This window comes from Lonchura striata, chromosome 1 (genome assembly GCF_050655825.1).
Source record: "Lonchura striata isolate lonStrDom1 chromosome 1, ASM5065582v1, whole genome shotgun sequence".
Lineage (NCBI taxonomy): Eukaryota > Metazoa > Chordata > Aves > Passeriformes > Estrildidae > Lonchura > Lonchura striata.
The window spans coordinates 95,875,279-95,890,446 of NC_140703.1; the positions used below are offsets into that span (position 1 = coordinate 95,875,279).

At 34.9% G+C, this 15,168-nt stretch overlaps 1 protein-coding gene across 3 annotated transcripts in view; it reads right to left on the bottom strand.

Annotated features, from left to right (window-relative positions):
* The window catches only part of PRKX (protein kinase cAMP-dependent X-linked catalytic subunit), a 55,081-nt gene that overhangs the window by 22,685 nt on the left and 17,228 nt on the right, over positions 1-15,168 (bottom strand). For all 3 annotated transcript variants that reach the window (XM_021545558.3, XM_085583966.1, XM_085583962.1), the window contains exons 2-3: positions 6,411-6,579; positions 2,599-2,862 (exon numbers count right to left, since the gene is read on the bottom strand). In XM_021545558.3, the coding sequence (XP_021401233.1) occupies positions 2,599-2,862; positions 6,411-6,579 (433 nt within the window). The remainder of the gene's footprint in view (positions 1-2,598; positions 2,863-6,410; positions 6,580-15,168) is intronic.

Genomic DNA, 15,168 nt, shown 5'->3' on the forward strand with positions numbered 1-15,168 from the left:
ATATAAAAAAGAAAATATTAAGAGTCTAGCCCTTCAGAAACTGTACTAACAAGAAGGTACAGGTGCAGGTTGCGTCCCACAGTGGGAACATGAGCTACAAGCCAGACACTCTTTCTGAAGAGCAGCTTAACTGAAGAGGTACAAGGTGAATATTTCATCCTTTCACACATGGCAGTGGAAAGAAAGGAAAATGTCTATAGAAAAATCTTAATTAGGCAGCTATAGAATCATTCATGTAAAGTATTATGTATCTGGAATGTGGAATTGTATCCATAGTCTTTTGCAGACCATGTTTTCATCTACATATTATGTCTTCTTTCTAGGAATGTCTCTGCTGATCCTGAGAGAAGGTTGCCTCACAATGTTTGAAGAGCCAAAATACTTCATGTCTTCTTTTTGCCATTCATGTATGATGTATATATATTCACACCTATAGACTCACTGACACCCATACACTTAAGATTCAGGTGTACAGATATTTGCCATGCAAAATGACAAAATATCTCCTCTAATTTTGATCAAATAGGCTATGCCATAAACAAAAGCACCTACTGGAGTGCACCAGTAGATAAAGGGCTGATAACTGTATTTTTACAGTGACAAAACTAACATTGTGAAGATGACTTCAGCTAGTGGGGAGAATACTGTGTAGTTTCAAAAAATACCAGCAACACAAAAAGCTAAACCAGATTTGCAAAGGTGCAACCTGTGCAATCTTTGCCACTTGTGTTCTGATAGTGTTTTTGCTCATTTCAATTTTATGTTCTACATTTATGTTCCCTGTTGTACATTTGAAGGAAAATCAGCTATGAATATAAAACTACTATAGTATTCTATGATTTAACACAAACTGATCAACTCCACTGGCCCCCAAGCAAAATGAAAATACAAACCCAATTAAAAACAGCAGTGACAACTAAGTTTGATATCCTAAAACATATTTAAACAATTCTACTCTTAGAGATTAATCTAGCAGGTTGAAAAATCTATTCTGATGTGAACTATCATCTTATTTAAGGTTACTTCTCTTGTGCCTTAAACCCACAGAAACACAAAACAAGAACTACCACTAAGTGGCAGTATTTACATATGAAGAGCAAGTCATAAGTTCTTGTATAAAAATGTCTTATAAAGATATTGTACTACTTTCTTACATGGAAGTATGTTAGCTCTTCCTGAAAAAAGAATTTTTGCTTTAAAAACAAAGTATTAAAATGAAAGGCCAGCATTTGTAGGTCTTTTTGCTTGCCCAGTGGAAACTGAATTAACATACTCATTATAAAATTCTATGATTTTAAAACAGATTTTCAGACCTTAAAGGTGAATTTTGATTCTGTTTTGTGATTTCATTTCTCTCATCTGACTTTTACGTAATAAATGATCCATTAAGCATCCTCTTAAGATCCACTCTTGCTACCAATAAGTAAAACCTTACAAAGGGAAGGCCTTATAAAATCATGGCTCAGGCCTGTTACTTTGGTTAAGTAGAAAAGGACTGAGGGAAAGACTCAGCTGAATTAGGGGTAGAAAAACAAGCTATGTAACCATGGCGTGTTCACATCCTGGTGTATGATGGTTGGATTATGTTTAAAAGTTTGCAGCTGATAATGGGTTAACTGCTTAAAAAGGCCTGGTTTTTGCAATTCAGCAGTTCTCCTTAGCACCTGCCTGGGGACTCTGCATCACTACAGACCCTCACCCACACACTCCTTTCAAACTGACCTTGTAGAACTCTCCTCATACACGGACCTGATTGTTGCTAAAGCAGCATCAAAAAGGTTGATGACTGAAGATGATGAGCACCTATGTAACACCTAACTCAGCACTGTGCTGCCTCTATCAGAACAATCAAATACAGTCTTCCCTTGAGAGATGACTCAAAGGCATAACATCAAGCCCTGTCACATCACTCTTCTGATGTAACAGGCTGGTTTTTACCTCACTTTTTGTGAATCCCAATGCTCTTGCTTACTCTTAAAAACATGTATTATGGTCTTGGAAGAGTAGTCCAAACAGAGAGAACAGAGAAATCACTTGTGGGGGGAGCCTCTGCATTATCAAAATTTACATAAATAATTAAAGCTGACAGTAATATAGAAGCTAGATTTAAATAAATGAGTTCTGCTGAAGCTGCCGTATGGTTTCTGCCTACATTTTTGCAGTTTCATTTTCACCACAAACTCATGAAAATACTGCATCCAGTTTTCAAATCACACTTCAAAAATCTCTTAAAGGAAACATGAGTTAAAAAACATTCAGTATGTATGGAGGATTAATTTATTTACCTTAGTATTTGTTCATATTATTTCCCTGAACTCCCTTTTTACAACATGACTGCTGAAAACTTAAATATACAAAACCAGCTACATAAAAATATTTTTCTGTCATTGCTTATGAGATATTCCTCCTGGTTATACTTAAGGGGTAATACTGCTTTCCATACAGTCATTTTAAGATGCTAATTTCCTTCATATTAAGGGATTTGACATGTATGAACCACATGGACTGTTAAGCCAAATGCTGAGCATCTGAAATCAAACATTTATTTCTAACTGTTTAGCATGCAAAATGTAACTACCAGAAAAAAACCTGACTTACCTGTCCACCAGTTTTTTTGCAAATCCGAAGTCAGTAAGCTTGATATGTCCTTCTTTGTCTAGTAATATATTTTCAGGTTTTAAGTCTCTGTAAACTATTTCTTTGGAGTGCAGATATTCTATTGCACAAATAATTTCTGTGGAGTAAAACAGTCCTGTGCTGTTGTTGAAACGCCCCATGTTGCGCAGGTAACTAAAAAGTTCCCCTCCTGGCACATATTCCATTAACATATATAAAAAACGTTCATCGTGGTTGGTCCAAAATCTGTAACAAAAGTATTGTTTTACTGGATAAAGAAATTATGTCTTTGATTTGCTTTATAAGTAAATGTCCATAAAATGGCCTCTGCCACCCCAACCATGTACATAACTAATCCAGCATGATTATGTAGCACATTCAAGTAACCTTAACCTACAATACAAAACCAGACATTTGAGGATACATACAGCACATGCTGTGCTTATTAAAAAAACTAATTGATAGAGTCTGTCTCATCATGTAAAACAGGTCTCTTCTGAGCATGAAATAACTGACCTGATATAAAGACCAGACATTCTTTACAAACCTTACATTTTATATTATCAAGCATTACCAAAGTGATGGGAGCAGGCAGAATCTGCTTTTGTAAAGACTTTCATGACAATATTTTCAAAACCAGATATCAAAGTGGTGTCCTTGTCTCCTATGCCTTCTTCCCTGGAGATACACAATCCCAACTAAAGCAACAGATGACAACGCCTGATCTTCCATGGCATCTTTCACAAAAGCAACAGAAAAGCAAAAATAACAGCAAAACAAGATTCATTTTGGTACCTCAGAATTAACCCAAGGATACATACCTTCCATTTCTCAGACTACCAACTTTAAGAGCTATTTCTGTGGTAGTCAGAAAAGAACAGGTAAAGAAAGAAAAAAAATTATATGTGGCTTTTAAATGCTTCTTTACAGAACACAGGAATCTTCTCTTCCACATTCTCTGAAATTATACTGTATTTCAGTATATTCTATCTACATTAAACAACTCACCACACCCCAAATGTAGCTCAACAGTTAAGAAAACAGGCAGTAACATCTTGAAGAACACTGCCATTTAAAACAAAGAATTATCCCTAATTCCATAATAAAAGATGAAGAACACCCTATCCTTAGCTACTTTATTGATCCAGTGATACAAGAACAGAAGCTACTTCAGCTTCTAGTCAGTTCTTCTGCAGTATCACAAGTACCTCATAGTTAATCAGGGCATAGAGCCTCAGGAAACTGAGCAGAAAAAATTGACTTAAAGGTTTGTCTAGCCACAGAAAAATGGATACATTATTTAGTATACATGAAAAAGACCAAAATGAAGAATTTCTGTACTTGCAATTCAGACTGCTTTAAATGGTAATGTAATACAAAAAGAAAAGAAAAAAAATTCACAGAAGCTGTGATTAGAATAACGTGTGGTCGTGTGGTGCCATTAACTCTACAATTCAGCTTACTACATAAACTTCAGATGCCACTGTGAACTCCTACAAACAACCTGTTTCAGCTTATACAACTACAAGACATAGTTGATTTTTATTAATTCTTCCCCTCTTCAAAAACATATCAACATTACATATCTCTATGAAGAGCTGCACCAGTGAGTATGACACATTATTCAATTTTCAGTAAAGATTGCCTAAGAATCGCCAGTGATCAGCTGCTGCAAAAGCACCTAAAAAGCATTTAGAAAAAAATTATTTAAAAAGTAAGTAGTTAGTAACTACAGTGTCTACAGAAAACTGCACCTCTCTATATTTTGAATAGGTATTTCTCAAAAGTAACAGAAAAAGGGAAAAAATCCATATATCATATAGGAAGGCATATGGAATTTCCGAACACCAGAAATTATGTACAGCATTACTTTACACTTTTCCATCATAAATTCCTGAAATATTATGCTGCACTGACACCTATCCCCTGTTTTGCAACCAAAGGAGAACACTATCAGTGTTAAAGATGGTGAAGCTAACTTAAAAAGCAAAAAACAGACCATGTAGATAACACACATTAAGGAAATTAAAGCTGAACTATATAATTTTTCCCTGTCTTTGTTAAACACTTACAGTAAAACAATTAACAGAAAAAACCCAAACATATATGTATTGGGCAGGAGGTGGCTGAAAAAACCTTTTAGTCAAAAAAGCTGCAGAAAGTGTTATTTGTCATACAATCTAGCGATAATCATCCAGAAAGGCGTGTTTAACCTAAACCACATAAATATTGTTTTGACCTAAATTTTAACTACATCATTTCAGCTATGTTGCTTGGAGTCTTCTCTGACAAGGGAAAACAGCATCACATGGACAATTACATGAGCATAGCTGATGCAACATTTTATTGGACATTTCAACAGAAAAAGCAGACCTCTAGAGGACATGAAGAATATTTGCTTTGTATACAAAGAGAACTATTTGAATTGTATCCTTTGGCAACCTGAAAAATAAGGTATGAATGAAATCCAGGAAAACTCCCCTGCTTCAATTTTTTAACACTTCTTTATGAACATGCATCCTCCCTGTCTCTGACATCTCACCCAAATTTCTCAATGCCCACAGTTCCTGACACACAAACCTACTGAGATGGGGTTAGTTTGGGAATTTGCTTGTTGTTTTTGGTAGGGTTTTCTTTTAAAGAGCTTCCAGATGTGCATAGATACATATACAAAATCCTGTTCCCCCCATTCCATCACTTCAACCAGTCTAATCAGATGTACTCAGCCTCTCCATCTTGCTTTCTTCTGTGAATCTCAATCTCTACATATTCTAGAACTTGTCTTACTGATACCATGCCACACACAAGATTTCTAAACACTAGCTGGAAGCTAATAGCATCATGATGCTGGAAAAAGCCAACACCAAAGCAGGGAAAAAGCCTCCTCCTGCAGGGCTCATTGCATCTTCTGAATGACTGCCACACTGTTCCCTTCTTTTCCCTCTGATACTTGCTTAATCCTGGCAGGAAGCTGCACTCCCTGCAGCTAGATTAACTAATGCTAATTTTGTCTAATTTTATGTAAAACTGTTTAAGGCAGGTAAATGGAAACAAATCTTAGTTAACAGCTAGCCATATATTCATTAATGAGAAAACATAAATGGAAATTAACCAGCAATTACCAGAGGTTTAGTTATTGCATTAATAGATACAGACTCAGATACACAAGAAGTGCTGTAGTACTGTGAACAGAAAAGTATGATATCGTCTCTTCCACTAAAATAGAAGCATTCTTTACGAACTGTGTTTAAATAATGCTTCTCAATAGGTTCCATCATTTAACAATCTCAAATACAGGAATATGAAGTCCAAGAAGTGCTGCAGTTATTTGAACTCTTTAAAAATAAAAGTTTAAAAACTTCACTTAAGTTTTCAAAAACTAGCTATTTAAGTCTAGAAATGTCTTTTGCTATTTACCAATATCTATAGCACATACATGTAGAAATACTTTCATCACCATTCTAACATCAAGAATCATTCTAGAAGTCATTTTGATGAGCCAATCCTAACAATTCTTCATTAGCATTTTCCTCTCACTTCAGAAAATGTCTCTTCTACAGTGTGAATATAAGATAGAAAAAACCTTATAATAAATTATTGCTTGAATATTTAAATAATGCCTCTTTATTTTAAATTCTTGATTTTTCTTCATCCTAAAATCTATTTTAATCTAGATTACAGATGAGAAATTAAATGCTCAGCATTGGTTAATTACATAAGAACTTGCAATGAGACTGGAGTATTTTAACAGTACTTTATGTATGAGTGAAATTAATTTAAAAAATACAACTTACAGTCTGATCAAAAAAGGGTGGTTGACTTCTTTCAAGACAGACTTTTCATTGTGCACATGCTGCTCTTGCTTCAGCCGAATGACATCAGGAATGCTCATTACTTTCAGTGCAAAGTAATGCTTGGACATTTTTTCCTTCACCAGATGAACACGTCCAAAGGTACCTGTGCCTGAAAAGTTGGAGCAGAAACATCAATTTAGCATAAAAAGGGAAAAAGAACAAAGATAATTTGTTAAATTACAATCTACAGGAACTCCAGTCGTTCAGGTGAGATTATAAACTTAAATGCACAGAGAGACAGAGTGATTCAGTAGAATAAGGAAGTGATGGGGAAAAAAATATAAAATTTGCTGATCCTTCTAAAAATTAATAAATTTTTAAAAATCTGCTTATAGTCCTCAGTGTTACATCACTTGGAAACAGTAGCTGTCTGGCACACCTTTTTTTATAGTTAATGTACTCCTTTTCCAATTCACTCTAAAAAATAAAGAAGCAAAATAAAAATGTATGCACTTTTAAATAATGTATTAGGCACTTCTCTTTTCAATAGTCCTTAAAGTTCATTTTAAGTGCATTGCACTCAAGGTAATCATATATAGCTAAACTAAATATCTCTTTTAGATTGAAATCAAAGTTAAAACTGGCACATTTAGCCAGATTGCTATTTGTTGTGCAGCACAGTCTAACACATTTGGAGATCAACACATATTTCAGCTCATTGGGTGACTGCTTAACTGTTTTTCTGCTCATTAAACAATGCCAAGTATATTCCATTACAACAGTGCACCTGATATTTTTAATCCCATTCTCAGACAGAAATATGTACCACTATAAAGGCCACTTGACATTCAAACCAAGCACCTAACTTGTGAAAGCTCACTCTTTCCAGAAAAGTCAAAAGCTTATACTTCAGCTCCATATCATTCTTCTATTTGCATATACCCCAGGAAAGGCAGCACACAGACCTGTTACAGTATTAACTGGTCTGTTACTTGATTTCAGATTGTGTTGATCAATTATGACCAATTTATAGAAAGGACAATTACCTAAGATATGCAACAGGTACACAGAAAGGAGTACATATGTGAAAGGAAATACGTTTTTGAGAGATAGATAGGAGCAAGAAACCAACAAATGAACTTCTAAAATTGCGTTACTGGTGAGATGAGAAAAACCAAGTAAATTTTTGCCTCTGGTAGCTTCAATTTATGTTTGAAGTACTTATTTTCTGTATGTGTATTCTTAGCTAAAAATTTTTATGTGATTTAACAGGTTTTTTTCCCAATTACTTAAAATAGTGTTTAAGAACTAGCATTTACCAAAAACCACTAAAAGCTACTAACTTCAGCAATCCTGTTTTATGGAATTTGCAGCTCCACTACCAATATAGATTTCAAAGCAAATTTTCCAAGATAAAAGTTCTCACTACACAAACATATCAAGGACTACCATTGTGTAAGCACAAAAGATTCTATCAAAGCACTTTTACATTCCCACCTGTCCTGAGTTACAGTTCTTTAACCATGAAAACTATATACAGCTCTCAGAAAGAGAATGCTGTTATAGCAAAGTAAACCATCAAGTTATCCTGGAAAATTTATCATGTAATTAAATCCTTTAACAGTGCAGTCACATTACATGACTATACCTGCCAACAACTTTATTTGCACAGGGATAGGCTTCTGCAGTAAAAAAACCCCAAACAAATAACATATAAAACCCAACAAACAAACACCCAAAAAAAGGCCCAAAAGTTTCCAAGCAGAGACAGCTGTTCAAGCTACTTTAAATACTGATTACTTACACTGCATGCACAGACAAAAAAATTAACTCAGTTATTTCTGAATTAGGAGCTGAAATTTAAATTCTGAGTAAAAACATTTTGAAGAATAATGATAGTAAAATTAAAGAATGGGAATAAAATTAAAAACATCTCTCATTTTTCAGACTTCCAAATGTGGATTCAGGGAAATTAACAAAACTAACCCCATAAGCAAATGTGGTTTTACATACATTTTGATACTTGTACAAATTAAGTGCTTCCACAGACATATCCAACAGGAAAGTCAAAAGTGAACACATATCTAATTGTTCCTAGATCTCTAGTGATTGCATGCGTCAAGACTTGTTCTACTTGTTTAAGAAATTTTTATTCCAGAATGCTTTATTTTCCTTATGCTATTAGTTTATATCTTTACAAACCACTGGTCAGAATTAACAACAATAATAACAGAAATCACAAGTTCCACCTAATTTCAAAGAAGAACCTGTCAGGGACTTATTTAGCAATAGCTCTAACTTTGGAAACACTTCCTCCATAAAAACATCTTTGCCAGGAACAGCAAAGCCTGGCAGGCTATTCCAGAATAGTGGCAAGGCCCTAATCTACAAAGCCTCTGGGAAAACCAGACGACCACACAGACAGGCAAGAACAGAGAACCTCCCTAACCAGTTTTATTGCTGAACTGATCCCAGGCAGTCTATTTTCAAACATCTTTAGCACACTTGCAAGCAACTATGGAAATCAAGACAATACAGACTGAGAAGCCATCTAACATTTGTTTTCAGACATCTCTCAAAATATGCATTTTTCTCCCCATCAAGTCTTCTCAGAAAATCCATTAGGCCTATATAAGCTGGCAGTACCCACACACCCACCACTCTTTCATGGGACTAACTGCTATGTCTTTTTCTTGTTTTATTTTACACTTAGCCAGTCTTCAAATAATCAGATAAAATTTGCATAAATAAGCTACTGCAATTAAAAATATCACTTCAAACCTGCTCATACTTTTAGCCATTTCTGCTAACATTCTTTAAGTGTTCTTCCTTGCAATTGATAGGGAAGAGAGAGAAATGCGATGATAGTCAAGGTAGGAGGCTGCAACAAGATGTTATTGTGGTTGTTTAGCACAGTCAAGTAAATCTGTTTTAAAAGAATAGGTTGGTGTGTTTGACTAGATGGAAATTCTGCCCCTCAGATTCATAAAAAGAAAACTAAAAACCTGAAGCAGTAAGTGGCACTGAGCAAGACAAAGGCCCAGCTCCACATATCTGAGGGAAGATTTTTGTCAGCAAAAAAGGCAGTGTTATTAGTCTTCCATCAAAGCACTACTCCAGGTGAGGAGACACCTAACTCATGAAACAATTTCTGTTAATCCCTATGAAAGAACTGTTCAACATTTCCTCCTGATCACCCGAGTTCAGCTGTGTTCAACTTCAAGTGAGATTGACCTTTTGTGACAGATAAGTAAACATTCCTTACGATTACCTTAAAATGGAAATATTCTATACTTGTCTATAAGAATTAAGAGAAACCATGTTCACAGATCTGCACTTTAGTCTACTCATATTTATTTTGTATTTGGCTCAAACCAAGAGAACTCAAGGGACATCGTACCATTCTGGATTAGCCCTAAGATCTACCAAGTACTATCCTGTTGAAGGAAGAGAAGTGGCTTCATACACTCCCTACATACGTATTCCTTTCTCTCTGTTTAATTTAGTACATATTACCAGAGTTTCAGAGCAAAACAAAGCACCTACATGACCACACCTCAAAAAAACAGCTGTTCTCACCAAGTTTGAAGGCAGAGTTGTAGTTTATTTGCACAAGCCCCTTCTCCCTGCCAAGGCATATAGTAAGTGAAGGTCTCTGGCCATCAGTAACAACAGCCTGTACTGTTTGCAACACAATTCAGGATTTTCAGGACTAAATGGGCAAACAGAATAAAATATGCAAAATGCTAACCACTAATCCAGTATAATCTGTTTACAACAGAAACAAAATTCTTGGATCCCATTGTAAATTTTATGTGGCTGCAGAGCTTGAAGGAATGCCTGCCATCTTCTCCATTAGGTAGCCTTCTCATGTTAAACACAAAGAGATAAGGACAAAATCTGCAGAAGACCAACTTGGCCTATGCATCAAACATGAGTATTTTCAGTCTTACAAAACAAGATTTTTGGATTCCCTGATACTATTCAAAAACACCATAGCCAGTTTCCATTTTGTTCTCTTTGAAGCCTGGCAGAAAAGAATAAAGAACGTGGGAACATTTCTGATGCAATTTTAGATACTTTTGATGCTAGGTAAACCAATCCTGCAACTTCTGATCGGCTAAAACAATTTAGCAAGTAGTCACATAGTGAGTATTTTGCTATTGATGTAGATGACTAATTTAATGCTTAGATTGCCTCTTTATTTGCTCCCATTAATTAGACCCAGCTGTTTCAGCTTCCCATCCTTTTAATCCCCAGCTCTTTCTTAAAACCAAGTTTGCCTTGCTCAGATAGATACCATCTGTTTTAATGAAGAATAAACTAGGTCATGTGAGCTCTGTGACCCCGGGGGCTGCTTTCTGAGTCCCAGAAGGGCTGGCCCTGACTTCAACAGATGCCTACAAAAATCATCAGATGCATTCACTTTTATTTACAGTTAGACAAAACATTTCCTACTGTGACACCTTAGTCTTTACTGACAGCCACAAGCACAACAGACATTTTTCTGTTAACTATCAGAGCTTAATTGATATGTATCAGATTGCAAACTAACTATTGAATGTCAAATTTTGCCTGCCATTTAATCGCTGTCTTATTTTGGGATGGAACATCAATATCCTAGTAGACTTGGAAATGGGGGGTGTCAGTAATTCTTGACAAAGAATTGGCAGAAACCAGCCTGCCCAAACAGACTGGCAATCAGAAGATTAACACTTGGGAAAATGCTTTTGGGAAACCACAAGGCACAAACAACTGTGGGCTTTTACAACAAAATATGTGGTTGGCACACAAATAGGGCAACTCAAAATGAGTATGATGATTTTGGACATCATGTTACTGAAGTTTAGCTTTTCATTAGTATGTAAACCCATAAACCAATGTCACTGAAAATGCCAAATTCAGTGTCTTCTCTGTGCTTCAAGCCAGCTGTGGATCCTTTACTGTAAGTCTCAGATCACTGCTTTTATAGATCTGCATTACTTTAGAGGGTTCAGATCTAACACTGAAAAACATATCGGAGAAATAAGAAGAATTTAGAGGAGGTTTTATAGAATGCCTTATTTTGCTAGAACTGCACATCTCATACTGCTGAATTTAAAAAAGAAACATCTAACCACAATTTCTGTAAAGCTTTTTTTATATCCTTCAATGATTTGCACTGAAATCAGAGACAGTCTGATTATGACCTTAACAGCATACAAGACAGAGATGCATGTGTAGTGTTCACCATGGCCTGCCAGAGGAGCTTGCTTCTATGATGCTTCTTATTCCTCCATTGTGCTGTAATTCTATTTCCACCAAGCACCCTTGAAGAGAGAAAATGTCTTTCTGCTTAGCAATAATGTGAGACAGTACACAGCAAGAACTATAACCAGGCAAGATCATTGGAATACCTGTTACACAAATTTTATTGGCACTGGCATACCACTGGTTTTCTCTTCTATTTTGGATGATAGCCACAACCCTTACCAAATCAACTGAAAGCTCACTATCATTAATTCTTTGTCCCAGCTCAGTTGAGCTTAAAAAGAAACTAGCAAAGCATGTTCAAAGTACAGACTACCTTTTGACTCAAAGAAGATGCTGCACAAAATTTCCAAAATCCCAAAGACCTGGTAATTTTTATGTTCCTTCTTACTTGGTATACAAGGACCCAGTAACAACACACCACTAAAACTACATTTAACCACGTGGAATTCAGTTGAGTCTCTTTTCCATTTCACACAACATTTAGTATGCCAGAGAATACCAAGAAGTTGTGTCAGCAACTCTTGTTGGTGACCTACTCATTTAAATCATAAGGAACTACAATCCTTAAGAACTAAGGACATGGGAATCACCAGGCTAATTAATACCCATCAGTCAAGGTTCTTGTTTTAGACATAGTTCAGAGACACATTTTTCATATCCAGAAAGTGCCAGTCAACTGAACATCAGCGATGCAAGGTTCCTCTGTAATTTCAGGTTTTTGATTTTTTTTTTTTGCTCACAAATTGTCTTTCTACAAAAGTATTGTAAATATCAGGAAAGCATGCAGAATTCTTGAAAGTTTATTCTGTCTCTTTATTCTATTTTTAAATATTTCAATATTTATTTTGAAATACTAGGGACCAATAAATAAATGAAACTGGAAAGTAACCAGATTGCTCGTTATGATAACCATAAATCCTCTCAATTTCTAAATAGCTTTTAGAATACTGATTATAAATACAGCTCCCTTCTTAAAACTTTTAATATCCACCATCTTCAGAACAATTCTCATGAAATTAATATTTCCCTACTTGGTTCTTTAATGGTATTTTTGCAGCTGTTTCTATAAAGTCTTCCACAACCTACAATTTGTGATGCTGACTAAAAGAACATTGATAAAAAGAAGATGAACAGATGAGTGGATGATAAAGCTTTTCCTCCATAGTGAAACCAGGACATTGCAAAATCATTATTTATCCTATTTTTACCTATTTTAATATTACATGTGAAGTACAGATAGATCCCAACTTCAAAATTGGGTTTTTTTTATAAAAACTGCTGAAATAGAAACCATTAAAGATTAACTCTTTTTTCACTTAGAAACTAAGTTTTATATTACTTGCTGAACTAAATTAAGGAGGCCCATTCAAACAGCTTATTTTAAATGATGCCAAACACTTCCTGGAAGTGAAGCTTATCAATCTGTATTAATATAGTTTTAAAAAAACTTGGCCTACCATGTTCTAAAAGACAAGTATATTTAAGCTAAGAGTCATGTACCTGTCTAGCTAGAAACACTTGCCAAGCTAAACACTAGGAAGTATTCTCTTTTCGATGTGATGAGAATTTCAGGTAATTAAAGCGTTATCAAAGTGTCACATTTTAATAGCTGGAGAAGAATCTAAATTATAAATTGTACAAGATAGAATTTTTATGGAATTTAAAAAGTTATAACATTCAAATGCTATTCAAATAATAGATTCCTTCAGATAGGGAAAGGTTAAAATAAGCACATTAACTACTTCTTGGAATTTAAATATTAAAAAGGGAAGAATTTTCAATGTACTGGTTTCTTTTCTAATGATTTCTCAAACAACAAAAGCCAGGCATGCAAACTCCACACTAGTTCTGTACATTAACTGATGCTAAAAATGCCCATCAAATTTTGAGTAATTCAGGCCTCTTTCTAAATAAATGTGTTCAAAGTGAATCTTTTCTAATGGTGTTATTTTTAAATGCTTAAACCCAGTATGAAACAGCTTCCTAAAAATTAAAACTAACACAAATTGATGTTTAGGACAGAAGTTATTATATTCAATTTAAGTGTCTTAAATTTCCAGTTACCACAAACAAAATGAGACACAAAACAACCCAGATTCCAGCAAAAAGAAGGAAAACCAACAAGTTGAGTAAAACACTATGCCAGGTATCATAAAACTTCAAATTTAAGGCTACAAGATTTGTCTTGATAGTTTAAAAGAAGTAATAAAAAATGTTATGACAAAAACATTTTCCCATACAATCCAAAGTAATGAATCCTGATCTCTCTTCAGATACTCTTTGATTTTGTGTCTGTGAATACACATGAGTTGTGAACACACAGCTCTTGCTTCTTAAACTGGGATTAGTAGTACACTCAGTATCTTGAGCAGGATGTCCCAGAAGCAGTCTAAGCCAAAAGGCTTCTAATTTTCTATGAGGATGAGTAATTTGCAATTTACCTCTGGTAGTACATTAAGAATCAATTCAAGTAAATAATTTTCTATGTATTCTGTTCAGTTAATGAGAAGTGTTTCTCAGCTATTTTCTTTTTCCCCTTCCAAAAAAGGTAAGTAGGAAAAAAAACCTAAGCAGGGACATCTCATACTTGGGGAAAAAAAAAAAAAAAAGCTCTGTTTCTAAGTTGCATTCTCATAATCTAATTTTTACCCACAAGGACAGTAAAGCCCTCTCTCATCATTTATCAGCACTTCTATCTTCACCTTCAATTTCCCTGGTGACAGGAAGTATTTACAGAACTGTTTTGGCTGGTTGCTTTACTCCAATTCAGCATGAAGAAATCTAGTTGGTTCTCCACCAAAAAAAACCCCAAAAAAACCAGCCTGCAAAACAAAATAAAACAACCAAAACTAAATGAATTACCATGTCACAGCAATAACAAGTTTTAGCAGTCTTAAATCCTTTTCAGGTAACTTCAACTAAAAGAAACAGCCGTTAAGGTCTTCCAAGTTTAAAACAGCACCTCTGTAGAAGATACACAACTGTTCAGGTACTTGAAATATTGTTCCAACATCTTTTGCTCTTTCAGTTGCTACAGCTGAACTTAAGACATATATCGCCATCAAACAATTATGCACATCATCATTGTAAGCTTACAATTACACCCAAAGAAAAAAGAAAACCCCAAAATAAAACTGGCCAGCCAAACAACTACAAAACACAGCTCAAAACTCACATTTTCATGCCAGAAAAAGAAATAAAGTTTTGATGACTAAGGAGCAAACACCAATGTAATAATCCATAAAGGATTTAGAAGCACTTCGTTTCAAAGAAGTTCACGCTACACAGAGTCTAATAAAAATCAAATCCATGCAACAGCACAGATCAAAACTTTTAACAGCAGCCCTCTCTGAACCAGGTAAGTTTAAATAGGGGTACTTGGAATCTGATTAGCAACTTTTATTTTCAATCCAGAAATATTTGTCTCTACATACTTTTATGATTTTACACAATCATCATCTTTTAGTTTGTCCTGAAACTCAGCTTTTCCTAAAGCGTTACTTGC